Source organism: Pygocentrus nattereri, chromosome 23 (genome assembly GCF_015220715.1).
Source record: "Pygocentrus nattereri isolate fPygNat1 chromosome 23, fPygNat1.pri, whole genome shotgun sequence".
In the NCBI taxonomy this organism is placed as follows: domain Eukaryota; kingdom Metazoa; phylum Chordata; class Actinopteri; order Characiformes; family Serrasalmidae; genus Pygocentrus; species Pygocentrus nattereri.
Window position 1 is genome coordinate 6249165 of NC_051233.1, and position 25680 is coordinate 6274844.

At 39.7% G+C, this 25680-nt stretch overlaps 2 protein-coding genes across 3 annotated transcripts in view; one reads left to right on the plus strand and one right to left on the minus strand.

Moving 5' to 3' along the window:
* Window positions 1-25680, minus strand: part of LOC108442885 (astrotactin-2) — a 759455-nt gene that overhangs the window by 682635 nt on the left and 51140 nt on the right. The gene's annotated exons all lie outside the window — the stretch shown is intronic.
* On the plus strand, window positions 9259-10269 carry LOC108443848 (gamma-crystallin M2-like). The gene is made up of 3 exons (XM_017724723.1): window positions 9259-9270; window positions 9361-9603; window positions 9994-10269. Exons 1-3 carry the CDS (start codon window positions 9259-9261, stop codon window positions 10267-10269), a joined length of 531 nt encoding a protein of 176 aa, XP_017580212.1.

A 25680-nucleotide genomic window follows, 5' to 3' on the forward strand; every position in this document is an offset into this window, starting at 1 on the left:
AGAACACACCAACAATTTCCAAGCCTTCCAGTGTGTGTAGTTAACATTGTGCCAAATCAGACACTGCCTTGATGAAAAGATGCAGAGAGCATACAACCTTGCAAAGCCTGCTAGACACCAAAACTGCCCCAATCAGATAAACAGCACTTAAAGCTTTCATCTTTGAGTGAGAGGAGAAAATCAAGCTGCTTCAGATCTGAGAACATCCACAGGTGTTTCTGTCCATCCTACCACTATGAGAAAACAACTCAAGCTGTGGGTCTGAATGAATGGGCAGCTGTCAAGAAGAACCTCTCTGAGAAAAGTAGACAGATACATCAAACAAAGAAGCTAAACAATGGACTGACCACCACACGGTCCAGACGATGGAGATGACTGATGACTCCTTCATGGACCGCTACCACTTGTCCCACGGCTGCATGTCCTGCTTGCCTACAAAGCCAAAAATGGACCAGCCCCTACCTACTTGATGGCAATGGTGAAATCTCGAACTGTGCCACGAGCCCTTCGAGCTTTGAGTACAGCTCGGCTTGACCCACCACCCAAGTGTTGAGAATGTTCTCCGTACTGGCACCCAGGTGGTGGAATGAACTCACTGGCTGTCCATACAGCAGAATCTCTTGCTGTCTTCAAATGCAGGCTGAAGACACATCTCTTTACTGAGCACTTAAATGAGCACTGAATTAAGTATTAATTGTAATGTACTGTACTGCACTTATCTATTGTATTGTGTTGCATTGAGTTGTTCTGTGTTCAACTCTGGTTCCTTTTCTCTCGGTATCAACAGCAACTTTGTTTCTAGCAGTATCTGAGCTCAGGACCGTCTTTCTCTCTAACCTGTTGGTAACTAGCAAAGATACTTTCTCTAGATAGACAAAGAACTTCTTATGAGTCACTCTGGATCAGAGCGTCTGCTAAATGCTGTAAATGTAAATGTAGATTTTAAGTAATTTTGAACTACTTCAAGTTTCTTTCATTTCTCCAACATCTCCACTATTTTTATAAATGGTGTCAGCTAATAATAAATAAATAAATCACCTGTATGTACTATGGTGCCTGAATATATGCAAACCCTTTAGAATTTTCCATATTTCTGCTGAAAATTGATAGTTAATGTGGGAATTTGATACTGAATGTTCACAAACTTTTGCCTTTCGCAGACATGTAATATTGGATTATGTAATATGTAATTTTCCCACAATAAATATATGATGAACCCTAATAATTTTGCCTCATATGTTTATTTTGGTTCTCTATATCTACTATTAGTCACTGGTGTGAAAATCTGATGACGTTTTAGATCAAATTTATGGAGATATATAAATATATAAAAACCTAAGGGGTTCACAAACTTTCAAGCAACATTGTAAATGACTTGCAGTCCATTTTCTACACAACCCCCCATTTCAACTGAATGAGGGAGTGCTGGGTATTTCCAGGTTAACAGTATGTTGTTGGCTGTTGATTTGAATGATCAATTCTTGCATAAGAGAAGCTAAAACGCTAATAAAAGGCCTTACATACAGTTTACATTCACATACAGTACACGCAGTTAGTGGTCACTTTAATAGACGGACCTACTGAAATAACTCTCTAACACGCTGCCATATGAGTAAAAATTTACAATATAAGTATAAAATATATACAATCTAAGTGCATCAATTTTACTCAGCTCAGTTTCTTCATGCCTTTCATGAATGACCCGTTCTGTATTCAAGGCAGGTGTTTTCTGGATATTATTATGTGTATATAAACACATAATGCATATGTAAAAGCATTTGTAAACTAAAGATAGGTTTTGATGTAATGCAAATGAATCTTATCTGTGTCATCCATAATGAGAGAAGCCATAAAAGCAAGAAATTAAAGCTCTGTCCTTATCAAATAAACAAACTCCTTGAATTGGCACAGTTCGACCCTCAGGCTCAAACCTACCCACTTAGAAAGCATCGTCTCTGGGGCATCACTGACTAAGCAGAGCTGGAGTTGTACGGAATTCAAATGCCACTCAGTTTATGCTGCAGGTATATTTGTAAATATTAGCATAAATTGTATTTGCATATGCATTGTAAATATATATTTCAGGCGTCCAGCTAGAAAAAGTCAGTTAACTTTAAACCAGGTCACTCAGGTATGCGCGTGTGTTCGTGTGCATTTGGTTTTGTTTATACATTTCCAGTTCCAGAGTTTGTAAAACCAGAGGGAAAAAGGGAGGAAATGCTCCTGAGTTTGTGAAGATAAAGACCCATGTGTTTTTCATTTATTGCAATATTTGTTTTAACTGTAAGTGCAAAATCCTTTCTTTTCTGTTCTAGAGCTTCTTAATATTTTGCTTACATTTACAGAATTCTTATTATATATAGTGCTTTAGTGCAATCTAACAAATTTGCATATTATATATATATATATATATATATATATATATATATATATATATATATGGCCCTTTGTTTATTCATTTTCCACTGACTTACTTTCAGATATCTGCAGAGATATTTTACCTCACCTCCAAAGTTCAGTCCTAGAAGTTGGTTGCCCTTTTCTGATTCTCACAATCCAAGTAATCCAGACAATTCTAGCAACTTCCAAATCGCAAAGAATATAAAAATTCTGCATTTAGTCCGTCGACCATTTACTTTCATTGCAATTTCTACTAGTTTTGGTAGACTTACTTTCAAAAGACATTTTAAAGAATCTCCAAAGTTCAGTCTTAGAAGTTGGTTAAATTTTATACTTGTACTTAAAGACCAACTTAACTAGAAATTAACTACAAATTAAAACCATACAGCTCACAGGGAGGACTAGAGACTGCAGATTGCAAAAGGGGGGCAGTGGGTGTGTATGTTTGGGGGGATGGATGTGTCTGTGAATGAGGCGCTGAAAGTAGAACTCCACAGGCTGAAGATTAGTTTTGTTTGAATGCTGTTTACAGTGTTGTAATTACTGCTGTTTGTGTCAACAGATAAGAAATAAAACGATTTTATTAGCTGATTGCTGCAAACAAATTAATGCCTGCATGTATGCAAATGACACTAAACCAAAATGAACACAAGTCTGCCTGCAAACGCCTTGATGTATATGTGAGGTGATGACTGTGAAAAATTAAAAATTAAAACAACATCCGGAAGCTTCCGTTAGAAACACGAGTGATTTTGTCAAGTGGGTTGTAGTCCTGCTGGATTTCCATGGCCATGTTTCACCCTTCTTACTACTTTTACTGTGAAGGTCAGCAGTACTTACTCTGAGGAAATAATGGTTATGCAAAAATATCTGTTCATTACAACAATGGTATCACTGTTATTTGGCTCTTGGGTCCCACTTTATATTATGGTCTCTAATAACTGTGTAGTTACATAAGAACAACATATGCAACAGCAATGTAACTACTAATGATTTGGTCACAGTTACAGGTGGTTTACAGAAGTTCAGCTTCTGTTTTGCCGCATGTAATTATACATATGTCTTAATAGCTGTAACATCCTAGTCTCTTTCATATAACTACACAAAATTAGTAACAATTGTTTATTTAGTTGGGCAGTTGTGGGCTGGAGGTTAGGGAACTGGCCCTGTGACCGGAAGGTTGCTGGTTCGATCCCCAGTGCCGACAGTCCATGACTGAGGTGTCCTTGAGCAAGACGCCTAACCCCCAACTGCTCCCCGGGCGCCGTGGATAGGGCTGCCCACCGCTCCGGGCAAGTGTGCTCACTGCCCCCTAGTGTGTGTGTGTACTCACTAGTGTGTATGTGGTGTTTCACTTCACAGATGGGTGCAATTTCCCTGTTTGTGGGATTAAAAAAGGATCACTTAACTGTAATTACATTTGTATTCAGACTGGAACAGTGTAACTTTAACTCTACACTGCAGGAAAGTTCCTATCCAGTTGTTATATAGGTACTGAATGATATTAATCAATATGATGTGATTAGGTTACCATGTTACAACAGTTATTAAACAGTAATTATGTAAAACATAACCGTAATATTACTTTTACTGTTAGAAAAGACTTCTAATTTGAAGCATATAAAAGAGATACACTTATGTGATTACCTGAGGCAAAATTGAAGTAATTACATAGGTTGTACGTTGTAGCACTGACTAAATCATCAGTAGTTACACTGTTGTTGCAAATATTGTTCATGTGTAATTACACAGTTAGAAACACTTTATACGAAACGGGACCGACTCTTTTACTAAAATAGCAGAATATACTAATGTATGTATTGATATGACAGAAGGATGCAGTAATCAGTGAATCTGCTCCAGTTTTGCAGATGAAATGCTAGCATCTAATTTCTCAACACAATCAAAGACAATGAAGTTTGGATCAAAATCAATCCAAAACCAGCTCCCGGAAGCACATGATGCTCCTCATTTGTGGATGACCTGAACTAGACTCACAATGAAAATGCCTTGATGTTGCATTCCTTTGTAATTTACTGCAAAGTTCAATATTACAAATTTACACTTTCACTTCAAATATTTGAGTCAAAACTAGAATCTTTGTAATAATTCCAAAATTTCCTGGAATTTAGCATTTCCCTTTTGTGCTTTAATGACAGCTTGCCCCCGAGCTGGCACTCGCTTCACAAGTTTGTTCAAAAGCCTCTGACGAACAGATCGAATCCTCCTGAGAGTCGTCTCGGCTTCAGTGGATGGAATGATGCTCAGAAAAAACCCATCTGATCTTTTTTTGTACAAAGATCTAAACACGGTCAATGTCACAAATGCTTTAATGTGAATACTGACCTAAAAACAGCGAGATTTTTCTTTGGTTTATTTACTCGTTTATTTATTTATTTATTCATGCCTAAGCCTTTTGGGTCACTCTCCATTTGGAGTGGGAATTCAGATGGATACATAAAAAATTCCTAAATTAGGGCTACGTTTACGCAGCAGGTAAAAGTGGCCCAAATCTGATTTTCTCACCAAATCTGATTTTCTGTTTGGCTGTTCACATTATCCTTTAAATGTGGTCTGTATGCGACATCGGTCTGATCAGATCAGCTCCTAAACCCACCCGCATGCGCGAAAGAACAGAGCATCACGAGGAGGTAAACAGTCATGATGGCCAGTGAATGCTTGTCACTCCCAGAGCTTCAGTTTTGTCTTCGCCAGCATCGCAGGAGCGATCATGAAGTTCAATCATTGACAACTGGGCTCATTACCCACAATGTGTTAAATTGGTCACGGCCACTTCTTTGGTTCGTGTCCTCAGGTTCTTTATCGGCTGATCCGAACTTCATCCGTTCGGCCATTTGGTTTGAAACGTCTTCAAACACGGAGCGGCTGTGATGAGTCTCTTCTATTTTTTGGGGCAAAAACATCAGCCTAAATGTTTATGAGTCTCAGCAGCATGAAATGATGATGAATGTCGAGTGGAATTGACATAAAAGTCGCATGAATTCCGATCTGGCTGTTCAGACTTCAGAGTCAAATTGCCGCAGATCGGATCGGATACAGATCGGATATCAGTGCCACATATGAAAGCGCCTCAAATCGGAATTGAAAATGATTCAGTGCATTTTTGCTGTTCACACTGACACAAAAATGACACATTTGTGTCCCATATGAGGAAAGAGATCGAATTTGGGCCACTTTTACCTGCTGTGTAAACATAGCCTAAGCAATTTTTCCCAGGCCAATGACGCCACCTATTATTGCATATATGCAAAAAGAAGAACTTCATTCCAAATATATCTTATAGTCACTGGTGTTATATGAATACAGTGTAACACCAGTGACTGGCTTCAGTGACATTCCGCTCAAAATTGAGGATTTTGTAAATTGACCTTGTGCAATGGCAACCCCATTTCCAAAAAATATCGGGATGCTGTGCAAAATGTAAATAAAAACAAAATGCAATGATGAGCAACTCATTTAAACCCTGTATTTCACTGAAAATAGTACAAAGACAACATTTCAAATGGTGAAATTTTGGCTTTTGAAAAATATTTGCCCATTTTGAATTTGATGCCAAGAATATGTTCCAAAAATGTTGGGATGGGGGCATGAAAATGCCCGGAAAATTGTGCAGTGCTGGAAAAAAAAACACCTGGTGGATATCTGGACAACAGGTCAGTAACCATGATGAAGAGGGGCTCATCACTCTGGAAAGACTGCATGATCACATGATGATAGTGCAACACTTTTTCTTTTGCGATCAAATAGTTGTGGGATTTTTATTTTTAGATATTTTAGATAGTGCTCCAGTGTAATACAAAATACAATAAGCAACAAGATACATAGCAACAAATGAAGCATGAATGTCTGATAATATAAAAGAAACCTTAGTCCAAAACTTACACTCAGTTAAACACTCCCAGTACATATGTAAAAGTGTACCATAAGTTCCATCAGGACAAAGAGGAGATGCAGTAGGGAGCATATGGTAGCGTCTACAGGGAGTTAAATAGAATCTGTGAAATTGTAATGAATAAGCTGATGGTTAGGATTCTCAGAGGCTGACGTGATGTTATTCCATATAATAGGCCAATTGATTTGACCTTGGGCACTTTTTAGCGCCTTTTCCCAAATGGTTTGTAGACCTAAAGGTTTATATACAGCGTGTAGCATAATAAGATAAACTTTGGACACCCAACCTTTGGTCCCCATGTTGGCAATGAACGGTTTATGCAATGAGTGTATAGGCAAAGTGCAGTGCCAAGGAACACAGTATGCCTTCATGGCTGCATGAAGGCAAACAGAGGAAAAATGAAAAACCTGGTATACTATAAAATGCGAGCAAGTCTCGGAACGTCTGAAGTCCCGAATCATTAAAGATGTCATCCAGAACATATATTCCCTTTTGTTGCCATTGAGGAAAAACCCGGCCTCCCGGCCAATGCACAGCGCATCATTTAGGGGGCAGTCATGGGCTGGAGGTTAGGGATCCAGCCTCGTGACCGGAAGGTTGCCGGTTTGATCCCCAGTGCCGACAGACCATTGCCTGAGGTGTCCTTGAGCAAGACACCTAACCCCCAACTGCTCCTCGGGCTGGAGGTTAGGGAACTGGCCCTGTGACCGGAAGGTTGCCGGTTCGATCCCCAGTGCCAACAGTCCATGACTGAGATGTCCTTGAGCAAGACACCTAACCCCCAACTGCTCCTCGGGCGCCGTCGATAGGGCTGCCCACTGCTCCAGGTAAGTGTGTTCACTGCCCCCTAGTGTGTGTATGTATTCACTAGTGTGTATGTGGTGTTTCACTTCACGGATGGGTTAAACACGGAGGTGGAATTTCCCCAGTTGTGGGATTAAAAAAGTATCACTTAACTTAAAAAGAAAGGCTTATTGGCAGTAAGCAATTCATAGTTGTGAAAAATTGGGGAGGGTTTGTGCCAAACAGTTGTGGTTTTACTGACAATGGACGAAGATCAAAGGAATAATAATATATATTAAAATTAGGAACAGAAAGTCCTCCATCTGCTTTATTACGCTGAAGAATAACACGTTTGAGGTTTCTTGCCTTTCCATATATAAGCTCAGATACAAGGGTGAAGTTTATCCCAGAAACCTACAGGATAAAATTAACTCGATAGTGCATCAATTTAAGAATAATGTCAGCAAATAAACTAGCAAATGATGTTTGCTTTTCACTGTCTACAGTACATAATATCATTAAAAGATTCAGAGAATCTGGAGAATCTCTACAAGTAAGGCACAAGACTGAACACCAGTACTAGCTGGCCGTGATCTTTGGGCCATCAGGAGGCAGTGCATTAAAAACAGGCGTGACTCTGTGAATGAAATCAAATGTAAGAATGATGCAAAAGATTTAATGACAAAATAAAAACACTAATGAAGCACCTGTTTGTGAGAAGCTTCTGGCTATATGCAGAAAACACTGTGCTTTCAGTTTACATTATTCCAATGTCTCAGTCAGTTTCACAGGAATTTAATGTCACAGCAGCTTTCTTTCAGTTTATTTCACTAGAGACAAGCCATGTTCCTGCACCACAACCAACACCTGCCAATTATGAAAACTTAAAGCTTTAGTTTTTTTTTTTAAGTGTAGCTTATTTCATATTCCAGCCACAAATGTCAAAGAATATGAAAGATTTTATACTTTTATGCTATTTTTTGCAGACACTGCTATGGTGTTTACATTTGCTACCACAATACAGGATAAACTAATGAAATATCCTGATTAAAATAAAAAAGGAAAATCTGTAAGATGCACTCAAACAAAACCTTTAACTGAAAGATAACATGTTCAGAGTCTGCATATGACAGCTATAAATAAATAAATAAATAAATAAATAAAAACATTGAGAAAATTAGGAGCCAATTAACAGAAACCAACAAAACCGCCAAGAGGTTCATCCCATTTTACAAGATGAATATTTTCTGTGCACAATTAATTAGACAATTGAGAACTAACAATGTTCTTTGACAGTTCACAGATAGCAACTACTCATCATATTAGTCACTGAGCTGTAAAACTGTTACACTTTTGGCCATAAAATCTCACCGTTCAACGTTAAATTGTCTAAATTAGCAACTTTACAGGAGAAGGAAAAAAATCATTGTTTTTAATTAAAGTCAGTGGAACCAGAATTATTTCCGAGTTGTTTTGGGTCGCTCCTTTTGGTCCATTCATCGTGAACTTTGCACATGGTGTAAAGGACAACAGGCATTTTCAAATTATGTCACAAACTGAAAAACAACAAAAATGGAGATATGAGGTTTTATTCTGACAGCAGTGATATGCACTTTAAAATCTGCACCACTAACAAAAAAGCTTGTCAGTCAGGGTCTAACTTCAACTGCACATAAAGGGTCCAAAAGAGCATCAATGCATGAAGTTATTGCTCTCTGACAAAGCGATCTTTATTGGCCTTTTTAGCGAATGAAGAAACCCTGTGATGTAGGTGCATTTCTCATTCAGCTGGCTAGTAAAGAAACAAAGCGGGTATTCTTGGAGGACACGTGAAGTTCATTCACGGTTAACAAACACGGATGGTAGAAACCCTGTGGAATGTAAAGACCAGAACAAAACACACAGACACCGCTGCATTGTTATCGCTCATAGGATCCATTCAAAAGTCTTCTGGAGACTGAGTCACATGGAATAGAGATGAAAGCACTTCAGCTCACTGTGGGCCTCTGTACTAGTCTGCTTGGTCAGGGCTTTGGACAATAGGAGGCGAATATCCTTTGGGTCCAGTCAGGTATAAATGCAAGGGTTACACCAGAGCAGAGTGTGTCAGTCACCAGTTGGAAACAGCTCAGTTGGAAACAACAACAACCAAAGCCGCCAAAATGATGGGCAAGGTAAGCTGAACAGGCCAACAGGGGACACAAAGAACTGTGCGATTGAACTGTTCTCCAATCATTTATGTTGTGCTCGCTCCTCTTTGACAGATCATCTTCTACGAGGACAAGAACTTCATGGGACGTTCCTGGGAATGCAGCAGCGACTGCTCCGATATGTCCTCCTACATTAGCCGCTGCCACTCTTGCAGGGTGGAGAGCGGCTGCTGGATGGTCTACGACCGCCCCAACTACATGGGCAACCAGTACTTCATCAGGAGGGGCGACTACGCTGACTATATGAGCATGTGGGGAATGAACAGCTGGATCAAGTCCTGCCGCATGATTCCCATGGTAAGACTGCTCAATATTATGGGTGCAACCCATAAGGATGTGAATATCTGACCATCGCTATGCATCAATACATTTGAACAGTTCCAAATGTGAAAACATTAACACTCAGACCTTTGTTTTCAACATATGTCGATAATTCTTGACCAAAAAGACGTGTGGTTGGTGTAGTGTAGTGGTTAACACCTCTACCTTCTACGCTGTAGACTGGGGTTCAATCCCTGCCTGGACAAGCACCCTACACTATATCAATAAGAGTCCTTGGGCAAGACTCCTAACACCACCTTCGCCCACCTGTGTAAAATCATCAAACTATAAGTCGCTCTGGATAAGAGCATCAGCCAAACGCCATAAATGTAAGATTCAAACCTAAATCTTTATTTCCTCAAACAGTACAGCGGACCCTACAGAATGAGGGTCTATGAGAGGGAGAACTACATGGGCCAGATGATGGAGATGACTGACGACTGCGAGTCCTTCATGGACCGCTACCACTGGTCCCACGGCTGCATGTCCTGCCACGTCATGGACGGACACTGGCTCATGTACGACCAGCCCAACTACAGAGGCAAGATGTGGTACTTCGGACCCGGACACTACAGGAGCTTCAGGGACTGGGGCAACATGAGGTTCATGAGCATGAGGCGCATCATGGATTCCTGGTACTAAAAAGTGATCAACCACTTTAAAAGCTGTAAAAAATCAATACTTCAATAAACTTTTCAAAAAAATCTAAACGCCTGCCTTTTTAAAAAATTATTTCTGGTGTAAAGGTAACAATGAGTGCCTTTAAAAAATTCTAAATTAGGAGGGGCTCAGAGTGATGAGCCCCTCTTCATCATTGTTACTGACCTGTTGTCCAGATACCCACCAGGTGTTTTTTTTTTTCCAGCACTGCACAATTTTACCGGCTCAGTTATCAGCTCAGTGCTCCTCATCTAACCACCATATGACCGGAAAAATGATATTCACATCAAATAGAACCAAATAAGAAAAACCAACAATTTAAAACTCACCTCACGCATGACTGACCCATGCATGCCTCGTCCTTCAACCTAGCAAAAACTGTATATAATAATATATAATATATTATGTTTTATATATATATATATATATATATATATATATATATATATATATATATATATATATATATATATATATATATATATATATATAAATAAAGCCATGTTCCTTTCAATGTCCATGGAGATTGTCAAAGAATTTTACTCGACCACAAATTTACTAAAAATGCCCATCACTCTTCATAACAATGCATCGTCGGCATTTTTGCTAACCAACCACACATAAACCCATCATTAATCTGCTCAATGTGTGGCAGCTTTATTTGTACCACTTCAGTAATGAGTTTTTTCTACCTTTTTCCACCCCCCTGCCTGCTATTCACTGGTTGCAGTGTACATGGTGGACTATTCCAGATGCTCAGTACACTTTTGAGCCTGAAAAGCCCCAGTGGCGTTGCTCTCCTCAGCACACTTAAACCAGCACACCTGGCACTTATATTCATACCCTGCTCGAAGGCACTCAAACATTTTTCTTGCCCACTCTCCCACAATCCAAAGCTCAAGCTTTAAAAACAGTTAAAGGGCCACAGTGCTGTGATATGGTACTGCGCCGGAATTGGCTTGGGCATTTGTTGGATACGGCACGCAAAAACGACACACTAAGACTATAATTTTAGATGGCGTTTCTAAAACGATGAGAACTTTCGACAGGCAACCGCAGTGCTTATCAAGAGACTAATGTCTGACAGAGTCACTGACACCGAGAAACACCGAGAAACACTGTTACTTCGAAAGGGAACTTCAGCTCGTTGGGAAGTTAGCAAACTCGTGTTGGAAAGAAAAACGGTCCATTTTAGAGAAATCACCTCAACCTCTCAGCACACTCAAACCAGAACACCTGGCACTTACTATAATATCCCACTTTATAGGTACTCCAACACTTTTCTTTCCCACTCTGTCTCACATACACAACCTAAGCCTATTTCAGGGAAAGACGTTCGGTAGGTATGTGTGAAATGTACGGTCGCATGACAATTGGAACAATAGTGGAAATACGGTGCAGAATTTAAAATAAGCGTGGGATATTTATTTATTTATTAAATGTATATGTGCCATCAGGAATAGAAGCATCAGAATGGGATGATTATCATTCTCCCAGCGTAGTTCGATGGAATTCAGTTCTCAAAAGGTATCGGCAGGGATTGTTTTTTTGTTGAGTCTTAGTTGTTGGTTATGTATAATGTATATTGTGCTATACACATAGCACTTTATTTGGAACACCTCCTTGTTTCTACACCCTTTGTCCATCTTATCAGCTCCACTTACTGTATAGCTGGTCTTTGTAGTTCTACAGCTACAGACTGTAGTCCATCTGTTTCTCTGATACTTTGTTACCCTGTTCTTCAGTGGTCAGGACCCCCATGGACCCTCACAGAGCAGGTACTAGTTGGGTGGTGGATCATTCTCAGTACTGCAGTGACACTGACGTGGTGGTGTTGTGTTGGTGTGTGTTGTGCTGGTCTGAGTGGATCAGACACAGCAGTGCTGCTGGAGTTTTTAAACCCCTCAATGTCACTGCTGGACTGAGAATAGTCCACCAAAAATATCCAGAGTCCTGTGGGCAGCGTCCTTTGACCACTGATGAAGGACTAGAGGATGGCCAGCACAAACTGTGCAGCAGCAGATGAGCTATCATCTCTGACTTTACATCTACAAGGTGGACTGACAAGTGGACACTCATTCCATTTTGGGATTTTTTTCAGGTTTTTGACATCATTTGAAAACGTCTGTTGCCCTTTACGTTGCTTTTACATTTCATGACGAATGCACCAAAAGAAACGGCTCAAAATGACTTGGATAAACATCTGGTTCCATTGACTTACATTGAAAGTAAAGCATGTTTTTTCTTTCTCCTGAAAAGTCATTTTGAGAGACGAGGTTTTCTTCTGACAACAGCGATAAATACAATAAAATACTAATGAGGATTTCTTGTTATCAAATGGGAATAAATCACAAAACCTTTAAAGTCCTTTCAGTTGCACTAGAACAGCACCCTTGGTATTTTTAGGCTCTCCTTCAGAGTTCTTTTTCAAATAAACTCCAACAAATTAAATCATGTATGAAAATCTGAAGGCTGAAATTACAGAGTTGGTTTCAAATGATGAGGTTGAGTTGTTAGCCTGCAATCAAGCTAAAAACACACTCCACCAGTGAGTGACGGTAACTTCAGCATGTTTTTTAGAGTGGGCACTGCAAGTCATCACATGGCAGTTTGACTAAGGCTTATAGCTAAGAGTAGAAAAATGAATATGGGGGTAATGCTAGACATATTGCAGGTAAAAGAATCCCTGTTTTGAAAATTAGCAATAATAATACATCGATTTGAACTGTTTTCGGTGTTTTTTTGTATTAAGCCTAGAATATGGCTCTCTGAATGCTAAGCAGTTCACAGAAACCCACTAAAAGCTTCTATGAAGTGTAAAAGGCTGCAAATCTTACCAACACATGGCACCCATCCACAGTGAATCCACTGATCCAGGGAGCTATAAATCTTGGGTGTCCTTATGACAGGAATCAATACACAAATGCTTGACCACATATCCCCCCAGGCAAGTCTATTATGCCATTGCAGTATACAATATGTGCCCATGTAAGCTTCTGTCAGACTCTGTCTGTGTATGTGTGCAAAAAGAGAGACAGAAAATCTCAGCTCTTTTGTCTTTTGTAATTTTCCAAGTTATATGCAGAGAAAAACAATAATAGTAAACGTGTGACTGCAAACATTAAATGGCAATACAATAGAAAAAATTGTTACCCTTCTCACACAGACAGAGCAGACACACTGAAAACAATGGCTTTGTTTAAATGCAAAGATTTTTGGAAATCTGATTGAATACATTATGATTACAGGTTAAGACTGAGGTCACTCTGCTCAACAGTCTCATATAAAAAAATCTCGGTTTACATGCTCACTATCTGATTCAAAACAAGTAGAGGACTACTTAGTGTAGACGTTACCATGATCATCAGCATCACGAGTCCAGAGGTAGATGAGCAGCAGTGAGCAGTGATTGTGTTTTACTATGCTTTAAAATGATGCCAGGCTCAGGAAAACGTACTTCACATGTCCTTAGTAAAGAAGCCCGAGAGGAAGACGTCGTGATCTGAGACACATAAGCTGGACGCCCGTCCCACCCCCATCTTTTAAAGCTCATCTCCTCTGCAGACCAGTTTCTGCTCTTGCCATGTTGAACAGTATAAACTTTCACTTTGATGCAAACACACTTAAACTTTCCAACTGGGAATATAATCAGATACGAGTGTTGACATGATTATTACTCTTATATTTAACAGATTATCCACAGGACTACCCAGATCGCTCAATCAGATAGAAATTATGTTCCAACTAGCCTATTCTGATTGAGGTGTATACATGGTACTCTGTTAAGATATTATTCAGATTATCAATGGATTATTAGGCTGCATGCAAACATGGATAATCTGCTACACATTCAAGCAGGGATGCACCAACATGCATATAATCTACATATACTTTCTGCAATTTCACCACTTAAATCCCAGGCCTACATCTCAAGCCGTCTCATTAGGTAACTGCATGGACTAGTGTTGTAGTACTCAAGTCCAGTCTCAAGCCCCTAAATAAGCAGTCTCTGTCTTGTCTATGGTTTCATTTGGACTGGGGTCTTTTCTCAGCCTTGGGGTAACTGGCAGCTGAGTTATCATTGAATTTCAACAAAACTGGAAAACATAGAATAAAACAGTCCTTTTCCTTCATCAGGGGTGCCCAAACTGTTGCAACCCACAGACCACAAAGGCTTCTGTGGAATTAACCAATCAGATGTGCAAAAGGCTTAAATTATAGAAGTGTGTAATCAACATTTGGATGCACAACCAGTTCTTGGTCATTTACAAGGTTTGAGCAAGTCCATCACCCAGCATCCCCAAACCCATCACCCCCATCACCCCCCCACCCCCCCGACCACCCACCCACCAAAGCCAGACCTCAGATAATTTTGTCTGTTTATTTGTACCAAATAAACACTAGTGCTATATTTTATTCTCAAATACAATCATGTGATACTCAATTTGTTCCCATATACTTTGTAGTAGCAGCTGAAATAAATTAACTACAATAAAGTCCTGCATATGCCTGGATTTCCATGTATAACATTACAGCACCTACAATACCAATATTTACTACAAGAGTCATGTTCATGTCTATGTGACACATCTCTGGCTCATAAGTATAGAAGTTGTGTGAGAGAGAGCCGCAGTGATGGTGAGAGTGCCTGGCTGTAAACAGCAGTTATCAGCTCTCTCTCACTAACCTTCAGCATGTGAGATGGCCGGTGGCCACCTGCGGCCCGCCAGCTTCCAGGGCAATGTGTTCACGGCTGATAGCGCAGACGGCCAGCACATAGCGCTGAGCCTGGCCAGGGGGGACTGGACTATCTTCCGCAGAAGACACGGCAGATAACAACTAATGCAAAGCCAAAAGACAACAAAAGGCTCATGTGGAGGATACATAATGACAGACGGACACTGTGGTAAACAGGCAGTGTGGAGTAGAGCCTCAGTCCACTTGGCCAAAAGAGAGAAATAGCTCAAGCAGACGGTCTGCGACAGAATTTATGACATTCCGTCACTGTCGAAAGAAAATATGGCTTCCCTGAAACGTTGATATCCATCAATGTAGCTCAACACATTCAAGGTCTGCTTTTACAAGACTAAGAACAAGCAAGGCTTATTGGGAAAACATCAGTTTGTTACATTTTTTGTTAAATATGGGAGATAATTCTAAGGACTGCAGTGTGTTGGTGTGGATTTCCTCTCCTTTTTGATTTTTGGAATGCTTTACCTGAGGTCAGTCATGTTTGTAGGTCAGCACTTGGCCTCCGGAGGAAAAGAAATTCACACGATGGCTGGAATATCGGCTTAAAACATGATAAAACTCCATACTGACTTACTAGAGTTATGATTTATAACATTTTGTCAAGATGTGTTGGGTGAAGGTTTGTTCTACCCCTTTAGAAGTTCCTAGTTAAAGGAATATATGAAAAAAATATGTAAAGCTGTCAAGACAAGTCAAAAAGGAAAGGAAATACTCTGAGGAGAATGTCATAACCCAAAATATCATCAAATATCCATGTGCCAAACAACACCCCTACACCAGGAGACAACTTGCATTACTTACTATTGGCTTTTGGCTCGTTGTTGAGCTGCTAGTGAGCAATGAGGGGTAAAAGGAAAGGAGAGGGACCCCCCCTGCTGGGAAAACAGTTCACAATTCTCCACAAAGGTGACCATGTCAAGATAAAAAAGATGAAATAGACAACACAAGGACAGCAATATTTGTCAAATATAGCTCACTGCTATTTCTACCAACATTTATAGTTTTAGTCTCCAATATCTGTTTGAAAAGAATATCTATGAAGTGACCCACAGAGGCCTAATCAGGGCTCTTGAAGACATAGAAGCAGGTCATGGGGGCAATACTTACTTACGATTTGTAGCATTTTGTCAAGATGTGTTGGGTGAAGGTTTGTTCTATCCCCTTAGAAGTTACTACTTAAAAGAATATATTAAAAATGTGTCAAGACAAGGCAAAAGGAAAGGAAATCATTTGAAAGGAATGAGGTATCAACCCAAAAACCCCTGCATCAAATTACAGGGTCTTGTTCTGCTAGGCACTCACAGAGCACCTAATGAATGTTAAATGAAGGAGTCGTTCATACATCTCTGTCACACACAGTCTGAGCTCACGGGTTTTAAACAGAGCAAAGAAAAGAGGACAGAGAACAGGAGATGGATGGCACATGGCCAGAATGAAAGAAGAAGAAGAAGAAGAAGAAGAAGAAGAAGAAGATGAAGAAGAAGAAGAAGATGATAAAGACAAGGTGAGTATGAAGATTAATCTGAAGAAGATGATGATGTCAATGATGAACAAGAAAGACAAAAAAGAGAAACGAACAAGTAAAAGAAATACAATTGAAGATGAACACGGAAGAAAATGAAGAAGAAAAAAGGAATATGAGAACAAATATGAAGATGAAGACGATGACGAGGAAAAAAACATGATTAAGAAAAATAATGATGGGATAGAAGATGAACATGAAGACAATGAAAAGACAAATCTAGAACAGAAGAGAAAGACAGAGACATAAATGAAATGAAAAGCTGAAATGCATCACTGTGGATTTCCTCTCGTTTTGGATTTTTTTCAGTCATATTTTTAGGTCAGCACTTGGCCTCCAGAGGAGAAAATAAATAAATAAACAAATAAATAAATAAATAAAAACTTTTGACACAATGTACAATGAATAACAAGGTGAAAAAGCATAAAGATAACGACAGAAAAAGAAAACAATGACGAAAAAGACACAAAGAAAGATTGAAAGACAGAACCAAAAGTGAAGATGAACACAAAGAAGGAGAAAAAGAAAAAGAAGAAAACAACATGAGTATGGAGATGAAACTAAATATGATGACAGTGACACAAAAAAAAGATGCAAGACAAAAAAAGAACAAATGAAAGAAAAAATGAAGATGAAACCAGAAGAAAATAAAGGCGAAGATGAAGAGAAGGATATAAAAATGAACATGAATGTGAAGGTGATGACAAATCATGATGACAACGATGAAGATGAAAACAGGAATTGAAAGAGAAAAAGCAAAAATGAACTGAAGAAGAAGAAGACGAAGACGAAGACAAGGGGAGTATGAAGATTAATCTGAAGAAGATGATGATGACAATGACGAACAAGAAAGACAAAAAAGAGAAACGAACAAGTAAAAGAAATCAAAATGAAGATGAACACGGAAGAAAATGAAGAAGAAAAAAGGAATATGAAAGCAAATATGAAGATGAAGATGATGAGAAAGACAAAGAAGAAAAAGAAAAAGAAGAAAGACACAAACGAAAATGAATTGAACACAAAGTAGAAGAACAAGTTGATAATGATGACAAAGAAGACGAGCGCAAAGAAAACGAAAAAGACAATCAAGAACAAGAAGTAAAACATGAGGAAGAAGAAGAAGAAGAAGAAGATGAAGACGATGAACATGAGGAAGACAAAGAAGAAGACCACAAAGAAGAGACGAATGAAAAAGATGACAATGGCAAATAAAACGAACATAAAAAGAGAAAAACAAAGACGGTAAAGGTGAAAAAGAAGAAGGGGAACGTAAGTCAGCGGAAGAAGCAACAGAAAAAAGATGACAAGGACAAAATAGGCAGAGACAAAACGATGGCGGTGAGGATGATTTTGATGATGATGGAGCAAGAGATGAAGACAATAGCAAAGACAAAGAGAAAGTAAGACAAAAACAAAGACGGCAAAGAAGGGAAAAAAAGAAAAAAAAAGAAATTCTTCCAAAATCGATTTATTTATTTATTTTCCAATCAAAGCGGTCGCCATGCACAAGACACCTAAACACTTTCCTGTCAACATGCAGCGATAAGAAGGTCTTGTCAGCTGCCGTGGCAACCACAGCAATATCATTATCAATATTTAATAAAGGGCTTTGGCTAATCCCCTTCCGTCCTTCCTCCAGCTTTATCTTTTTTTTTTTTCTTCCAAACAATCGTGAGGATATGAGTGGATGGGAGCTGCCCAAGTCACGCGCTGAGCTCAAGGACCAAATCCCAAATCCCACAGCCAGATTAGCTCTCAGAATAATGACTCTGTCCTTTCTCTCTCAACTGGACCACACAGAAGAAAGAACTCACCCGGTGACTCAGCTAGTCCAGCAATATTAGACAGACTCTTCGCAAGCTTTTAAGTGTACGGGATTTAAAAATGATATTAGCTTGTCTGCCATCTGTGTGTAGACTGGGTGATGCGTCCAAACCGGGTGAAACTACTTTCATAGACAAAGAAGATACTTAACAATTTGTTAGTAATAAATAACCACCTCACGGCGCTAAGCAGACGGTGTGGTGTTAAACACATGTAATAAGCACTTGCAAGCTGTTGACTCATCAAAAGAGCCTTAAATCTCTCCAACGGTCTGGTAGCAGCGTAGACATCATCAATAGTAAAGCGATCGGTTTACAAATTCCTGTTTCAGGGAAATATGAAGCCGTCTCTCAGAATAAACAACAACAGCGCGATGGTACGCGCTGCCCCAGCCTTCATTGATTCGGTTGTGCTCAGGCACATCTTGGCCTTTTCCATTCTTTGAAACTGAAGGGGCAAACTCACTTCAGAAAGGAAATTTGATAGTTTGGGGGAAAAAAAAAAAAAAAAAAAAACTAATTAAAAGATAAAACCAATACCTTGCAAATTCAATTTCAAACTGCACGCCTGCAAACACTGATTGCTTTTCAGTGACAAAGCAAAAGCCCTGATCACCGAACAAGTGCTTTAGAATTGAATTACATTTTGGATCGAGAGTAAAACGCACTTTTTCCCACATGTGCAGGTAGGAGGTGTTGTTTCGTTCGTCTCCAGCATGATTAGTTTCATAGGCGGTTGATTTTGTTCATTTGAAATGGGTTGGTTTATTAAGTGCACGTCAAGCTGTTGTCCCTGAGAACCATGAGTGATTCAAAATAACGCAGAAAATTAATGCGCTTGTACTACTGTAACTAAGTAGTAGTAGTGGAGGAGTGTGCATATATACACACACACACACACACACACACACACACACACAGATACACACACATTGTTGTCTGATTGAAACCTCACATCTCCAAAATGATAACTTCACAGAAGAAGGTAAAAACATGCTCTACTTAGAACGTGAGTCAATAGAACCAAACTTTTAATAATTTAGTAATTTTGGGTCGTTTCTTTTCGTTCATTCATCATGAAATTTACACATCGTGTGCAGCACCATGGGTACTTTCAAATCTTGTTCAAATCTGCCACTGAACTCTGGAGCACTGGAAATATATTCTGTGGAGTGATCTGTGGAGTGACTGTCAGTCTGATGGATGACTCTGGGTTTGGTGAATGCCAGGAGAGAATGTTACCTGCCTGACTGCACTGTGACAACTATAAAGTTTGGAGGAGGAGGAATAATAATGCCATGGGGTTGTTTTTCAGGGCTTGGCCTAGACCCCTTAGTTCTAGAGCAGGGAAATATCTGCGTGCTTCCAACTTTATGAGAACAATTTGGGGAAGAACCTTTTCTGTTCCAGCATGACTGAGCCTCGGTGCACAAAGCAAGGTCCGTAAGGACATGGCTGGGTGAGTTTGGTGTTGAATTAACTGGTTCACACAGAGCTTTGACCTCAACCCCACAGAACAACTTTGGGGCAAGCCAGACCCTCTTGTCCAAAATCATTGTCTGACCTCACAAATTCTCTTCAAAAATTCACACAGACACTCTCCAAAATCTTGTAGAAAGCTTCCCCAAAGAGTGGAAGCTGATTTGGCTGCAAAAGGTGAACGGTTCTATATTTTTGTGTATGGATTAGAATGGGATGGCAAAAAAGGCTCTTGTGGGTGCCTCTTGACGTCCTAATATTTTTGCCCATAACTTAGAAGTTAAATAAAGAGTAGTAAGACTTCTTTTACTCAAGAAATATCACAAGTCCATTACAGTTAGAGAGAAATATAGTCATTTGTAACTGACTAAGTTTGGGCACCCTCCTCAAAACTGGTAACTCCATGCTTATTATTCAATCTATCATCATCTACAATGCAAACAAGCTGATGGGTCCTGTGTGTTTAAGGGATGAAATGAGCAGGTAGTAGAATCCTGCATTGCTGTTGCTTTTCAGGACTGCACCTTACCAACTGTACTCCAAAGGTACCGTTAGAAAGTGCTGCGAAGTGTATTTGTACAGAAAAGCATGCAGTACCAATTCATTGATTGTAGACTGGAAGAAATAGGTTTAAAAAAAAAAAGCCACTCAACTGAATGCAGCTTCAGATTCTGTGCAGCTTCCAAGGCCTCGACAGCAGCCTTGTTCATTCATTAGAGCCGAATATTCAGGCTCCATTTCAAATCCACTTCTTCCATAACACTGTTTGTCATTCCGTTAACAATTCTTGTCCACACACTATCGACGAAGGGCACTGGAAAAACAACCCCCTCCCATCTCCCTTTACCTTCCTTTAGACATATCATTGCTGTCACAAAAATCAATAGCCTAAAAATATTTGTCTTTTAAAGGGTCTTGATCCTGTTTCTTTAAAGCCATTAGGACGCAGACCGTTTTTAATCCGTGTAACCTTCGTCGCAGTCCCGCGATCGATAGGCTGAAAAATTAGGGGCTTGTTGTACTGACCAAACGAATTAAACAAGGTGAACTGCGAGAAAGCCTGTAGTTTTATCATACCTGCATTCACATTTTAATATAATCTGCCTCGCAAAAGATAAGGAATTATCTTAGAGTAGATCTGGGTCAGGTTAGTGATAAACCCCTGAAACACAGCCATGCATAATTTCCTTTAATGTCTGACATAGACACCAATAATCTGATTATACAACCATCTTGTGCAGATGGTGGAAACTGCTAGATTTACATTCGGTTCCAGACACAGATATTGATATTACTGCCACATTTACCATAGCCTGAGGCAAAAATGACTTATAGCTAAGATTAGAGCCTTAGCTTGCTGTAGTAAACAATTAACCTTTATCATTTAATCAATGATTTACCAGAATCTGCGGCATAAACTATACGTTTTTATAGGAGCTCTTGTTTTTAACTCGGGGTCCTGCAGGGTTGGGCTGATCTTCAAAGAATTCAACTGCATGCTAACCTTTGTTTTATCGGCTTGATGCTTAATGACGGTTTAAAGTTGGTGACGTCATCCATGCGCTACAAAAATGTATAGAAATCTTCGGTGTGGGATCTTAGAGACTCCAGCTATAATGTGTTATATGCAGTGGGTTTCAGATGCTGGGAATGGGGGTGTGAATGTGTGGTTTGTTTATTAGCATCCTGTGGAGCTAAGGGCCTTTGGGAAGATCATAATGTCAATGTTGGAACAGGGCACTATACGGATTTACATCTTTTCTATCACTTTTCTGAAATATGCACATCTGCTTTGTGGCCGAAAAGAGGGTTAAGGCTTCAGTCATCTTCTGGCTGGGGGTTTCAATCAGGTCCAAATAAATCAAACTTTTCGGAAATCTCTTCATTATTATTTTTATGCTTACATAAATGTTTGGGACCCTGAAAAAAAGAACAAGTTAAAGAAGATTTCGAAGGTTAATTTGCCTACAGTGTAATCTATCAATGATCTGTGTCTTTCCAAAGTCTATCCCAATTCAAATGGTCTTTATATAACAGTCAAAGCCAGATTCAGATTCGGATTCAGAATCCTTTATTGATCCCAGAGGGAAATTGCAGTTATTGCAATTACAACCATTCATGTAGAAGAATAAAACGCTTTAATAATTTAAAACAACAGAGAGAAATTTGCAATTTTTGCACTTTTAAATTCTTACGAATACAGTAAAGTGGTGGTGACTGTGATAATAAACATGAGACATGCTGTATAAAACAGTTAAAGTTATTGCACGCAGTTATTATTATTACACATATGAACAGTTTGGTATTGAGTTCTGCACAGATGAGCCACACTTCGTGCATCACACAAAGGAGGAGTTATAGAGTTCGATGCCCACAGGTAAGAATGACCTCCTGTGGCGCTCTGTGGTCATTTCAGTAGAAGGAGTCTTGCTCCTGTATCTCATCATGGTGTCATAGAGTGGGTGGGAGCCATTGTCCATAATGGCCTTCAGCTTAGACAGCGTCCTCCTCTCCGACACGGCCGTCAGCGAGTCCAGCACCACACCCACAACATCACCGGCCTTGTGGATCAGTTTGCTGAGTCTGTTGGCATCTGCCGCCCTCAGCCTGCTTCCCCAGCATGCAACAGCATAGAGGACAGCACTCGCCACCACAGACTCATAGAAGATCCTGAGCAAAGTCCGGCAGATGCTGAAGGACCTCAGGCGCCTCCGAAAATAGAGACAACTTTGGCCCTTCCCGTAGAGGGCGTCAGTGTCCTTAGCCTAGTCCAGTATTTTGTCAATATACACTCACACACAAAAGATGTTAAATCATCTTTTCATTTCTTGTTAGGTAAAATATTGTGCTATAAGTACTGTGCTTACAGTTTACTAGTCTTAATATTATGAGCTACCGAAAAAACAAGGTACAGTCGTATAGCAAGTATGCAAAAGCTGGTTATGAAGTGTTGTTGGACACAAATCAATCCATATTGCTTCTTTAAACATGAAATAAACTGATTTTGAATAAATTATTTGACTTATTATTAGTAATAATTACCCACGGTGGGTGGTATGGGCTTGGCTAGTCCTACACACATACCACACAGGTCCTGTGAGGGCTAGCCCACACATAAAACGCACTGCCATTCCATAAGACGGCCCACTGCAGACTGACTGTGGGCAGTACAGAGCTGGGCAAGCCCACACAAAACTAGCATGGGCTCAGCGTGGGCTAGACCAAACTGGGATTGCATTGCCATTCCAGAATGTGTCCCACCGAGCTGTGTACTTGGACAAACCCACACAAAAGCCTCATTTACGGCTGAGTTAGGGTTGCTTTAGCAGGGCCAACACTTAGGGGCCAAGGACTAAAATCATTTGCCATGGTCACTGTGCAGGCAGCACATTGTGGGCCACTGTTCAAGCCCTAAGTGGACCCCTACAGAGCCAGTTCCTGAGATGTAGTTCATCAAAAGCAAGCTATGGTTGCCAAGCAACATAGATTATTCCACAATGGTTTTAAAAATGGGGCACATTAACAGAGAATTCAGTTAATATGTGTGGTCATATGTGTGTACATCTGATATTTTAGAGCTGACATAAGAGTATAATTACCAATAGGCTTTCCAGTCCATGGAAAGGCCTCAGTCTTAGAATCCTAGAGTTCGAGGTCTAGGTTTCAGGTTTAGTTTGGGTTTGTTTCCAGCAGCTGCAAGTTTCAGGTTGTAGCCAGGTTAGATGTAAAATTTTGAAGTTGGGAAAAAATAAATAAATACATTTCTCAATGAAATCTTCCTGAAAAATCTTATATGTAACATTCTGGATGGTGAGGAGGATTTTAAGAGAAATTCCCTCTTTAATCTTTTTTTTTTTCTCTCCTTTTCCCAGAACACTAGGGAATCCATAAAGATGTGAGCTGCTAGGATCCTATTGTACATGTCAGAATATATCTGATGCAGAAGTATGATGTCTGGGGTGAATCAACCCAGTGCTGTGCAACTTACAGAAGGTAGAAATAAGTATGGTTGGCAGTGTTTGAGTTTAACCATATGTAATTCCATAGTAGTTACACATTAAATAACAATTACAATTACACTCAATTTACTTCTCTCCAAAGGTACAAGTAATAATTTTTACATTTCTTTTAAATATGTATTTCTGTGACTAAAATATGACTGTAATTCATCATAACTAATAATAATTATATATCACTGAAGTTGGAACAAAACCTAAAAAAAATTACTTTTAATGTAAGTCAATGGAACCAGATTTTTTTTTTCCAAATCATTTTAGGCTATTTCTTTTATTCCATTCTTTATCAAATTTACCCACAATATAAAGGACAACATGCATCCATGCATCCATCCATCCACCTACCTACCCACCTACCTACTTATCCATCCATCCATCCATCCATCCATCCATCCATCCATCCATCCATCCACCTACCTATCCATCCACCTACCTATCCATCCACCTACCTTTCCATCCATCCATCCATCCACCCACCTACCTACTTATCCATCCATCCATCCACCTACCCATCCATCCACCTACCCATCCATCCATCCACCTACCCACTTATCCATCCATCCATCCACCTACATATCTATCCACCTACCCATCCATCCATCCATCCATCCATCCATCCATCCATCCATCCATCTACCTACCCACCTACCTACTTATCCATCCATCCATCCATCCATCCATCCATCCATCCATCCATCCATCCACCTACATATCCATCCACCTACATATCCATCCATCCATCCACCCACCTACCTACTTATCCATCCATCCATCCACCTACCCATCCATCCACCTACCCATCCATCCACCTACCCACCTACCTACTTATCCATCCATCCATCCACCTACATATCTATCCACCTACCCATCCATCCATCCATCCATCCATCCATCCATCCATCCATCCATCCATCTACCTACCCACCTACCTACTTATCCATCCATCCATCCATCCATCCATCCATCCATCCATCCACCTACATATCCATCCACCTACATATCCATCCACCTACATATCCATCCATCCTTAATTCAATGAGCTACAGATCCAACATACACATTACCAAATTTCACCATGTTTTTGCTACTTCTCACAATTTCTAAGAGTTAACCCTAATCCTAAATGCGGTGAAATATGCATAAAACTATTTTCCCAGCATGTGCATAAATCAAACGACTCTTTAAATGCCACCCTGTCCATCAGTCACCTCACGAACTGCAGAATCAGGACACCATCAGACTCAAATCACTTTCAAATGCACTGTGAAAGCCGCTGGTCCATTTGGAATGGATTTAGATAAGGAGCAGGATCATTAGTAAGGGCGATTATGTGGAAATGGTATACTGGTGCCTACTCACTGAAACACTGCAAATCGACTGCATTTGGACTGCATTGGAGGGATAATGTAAGATTAAGAAAACTGAAAAATTCCCAAGATTTTATTGAACTGTAATGACCTACATTTGCTTTGCAATAAGAAGGCATTGAAGAAGATGCAATGGACATTATAGAAGATACAAAAGATAACACTTCATAACATTGACATAATCATGCTATGTCATGACAAATATCATACAGTGTAATGAGTGGTCATAACAGATTATGCCCAGTAATTTAACAGTGTCATCTTAGTTATTATTTATTTTCATAATGTTTAATTAGCATGGCTGAAAAACTCTCTGCATATGTCATGGCAGTCATAGGCAATGGCATCATGATATTATATTACTGTATAAACTCTGTCATGACAATTCATAACAGCTTATGCCATCTGCCATGACACATTTATGACATGGTTAT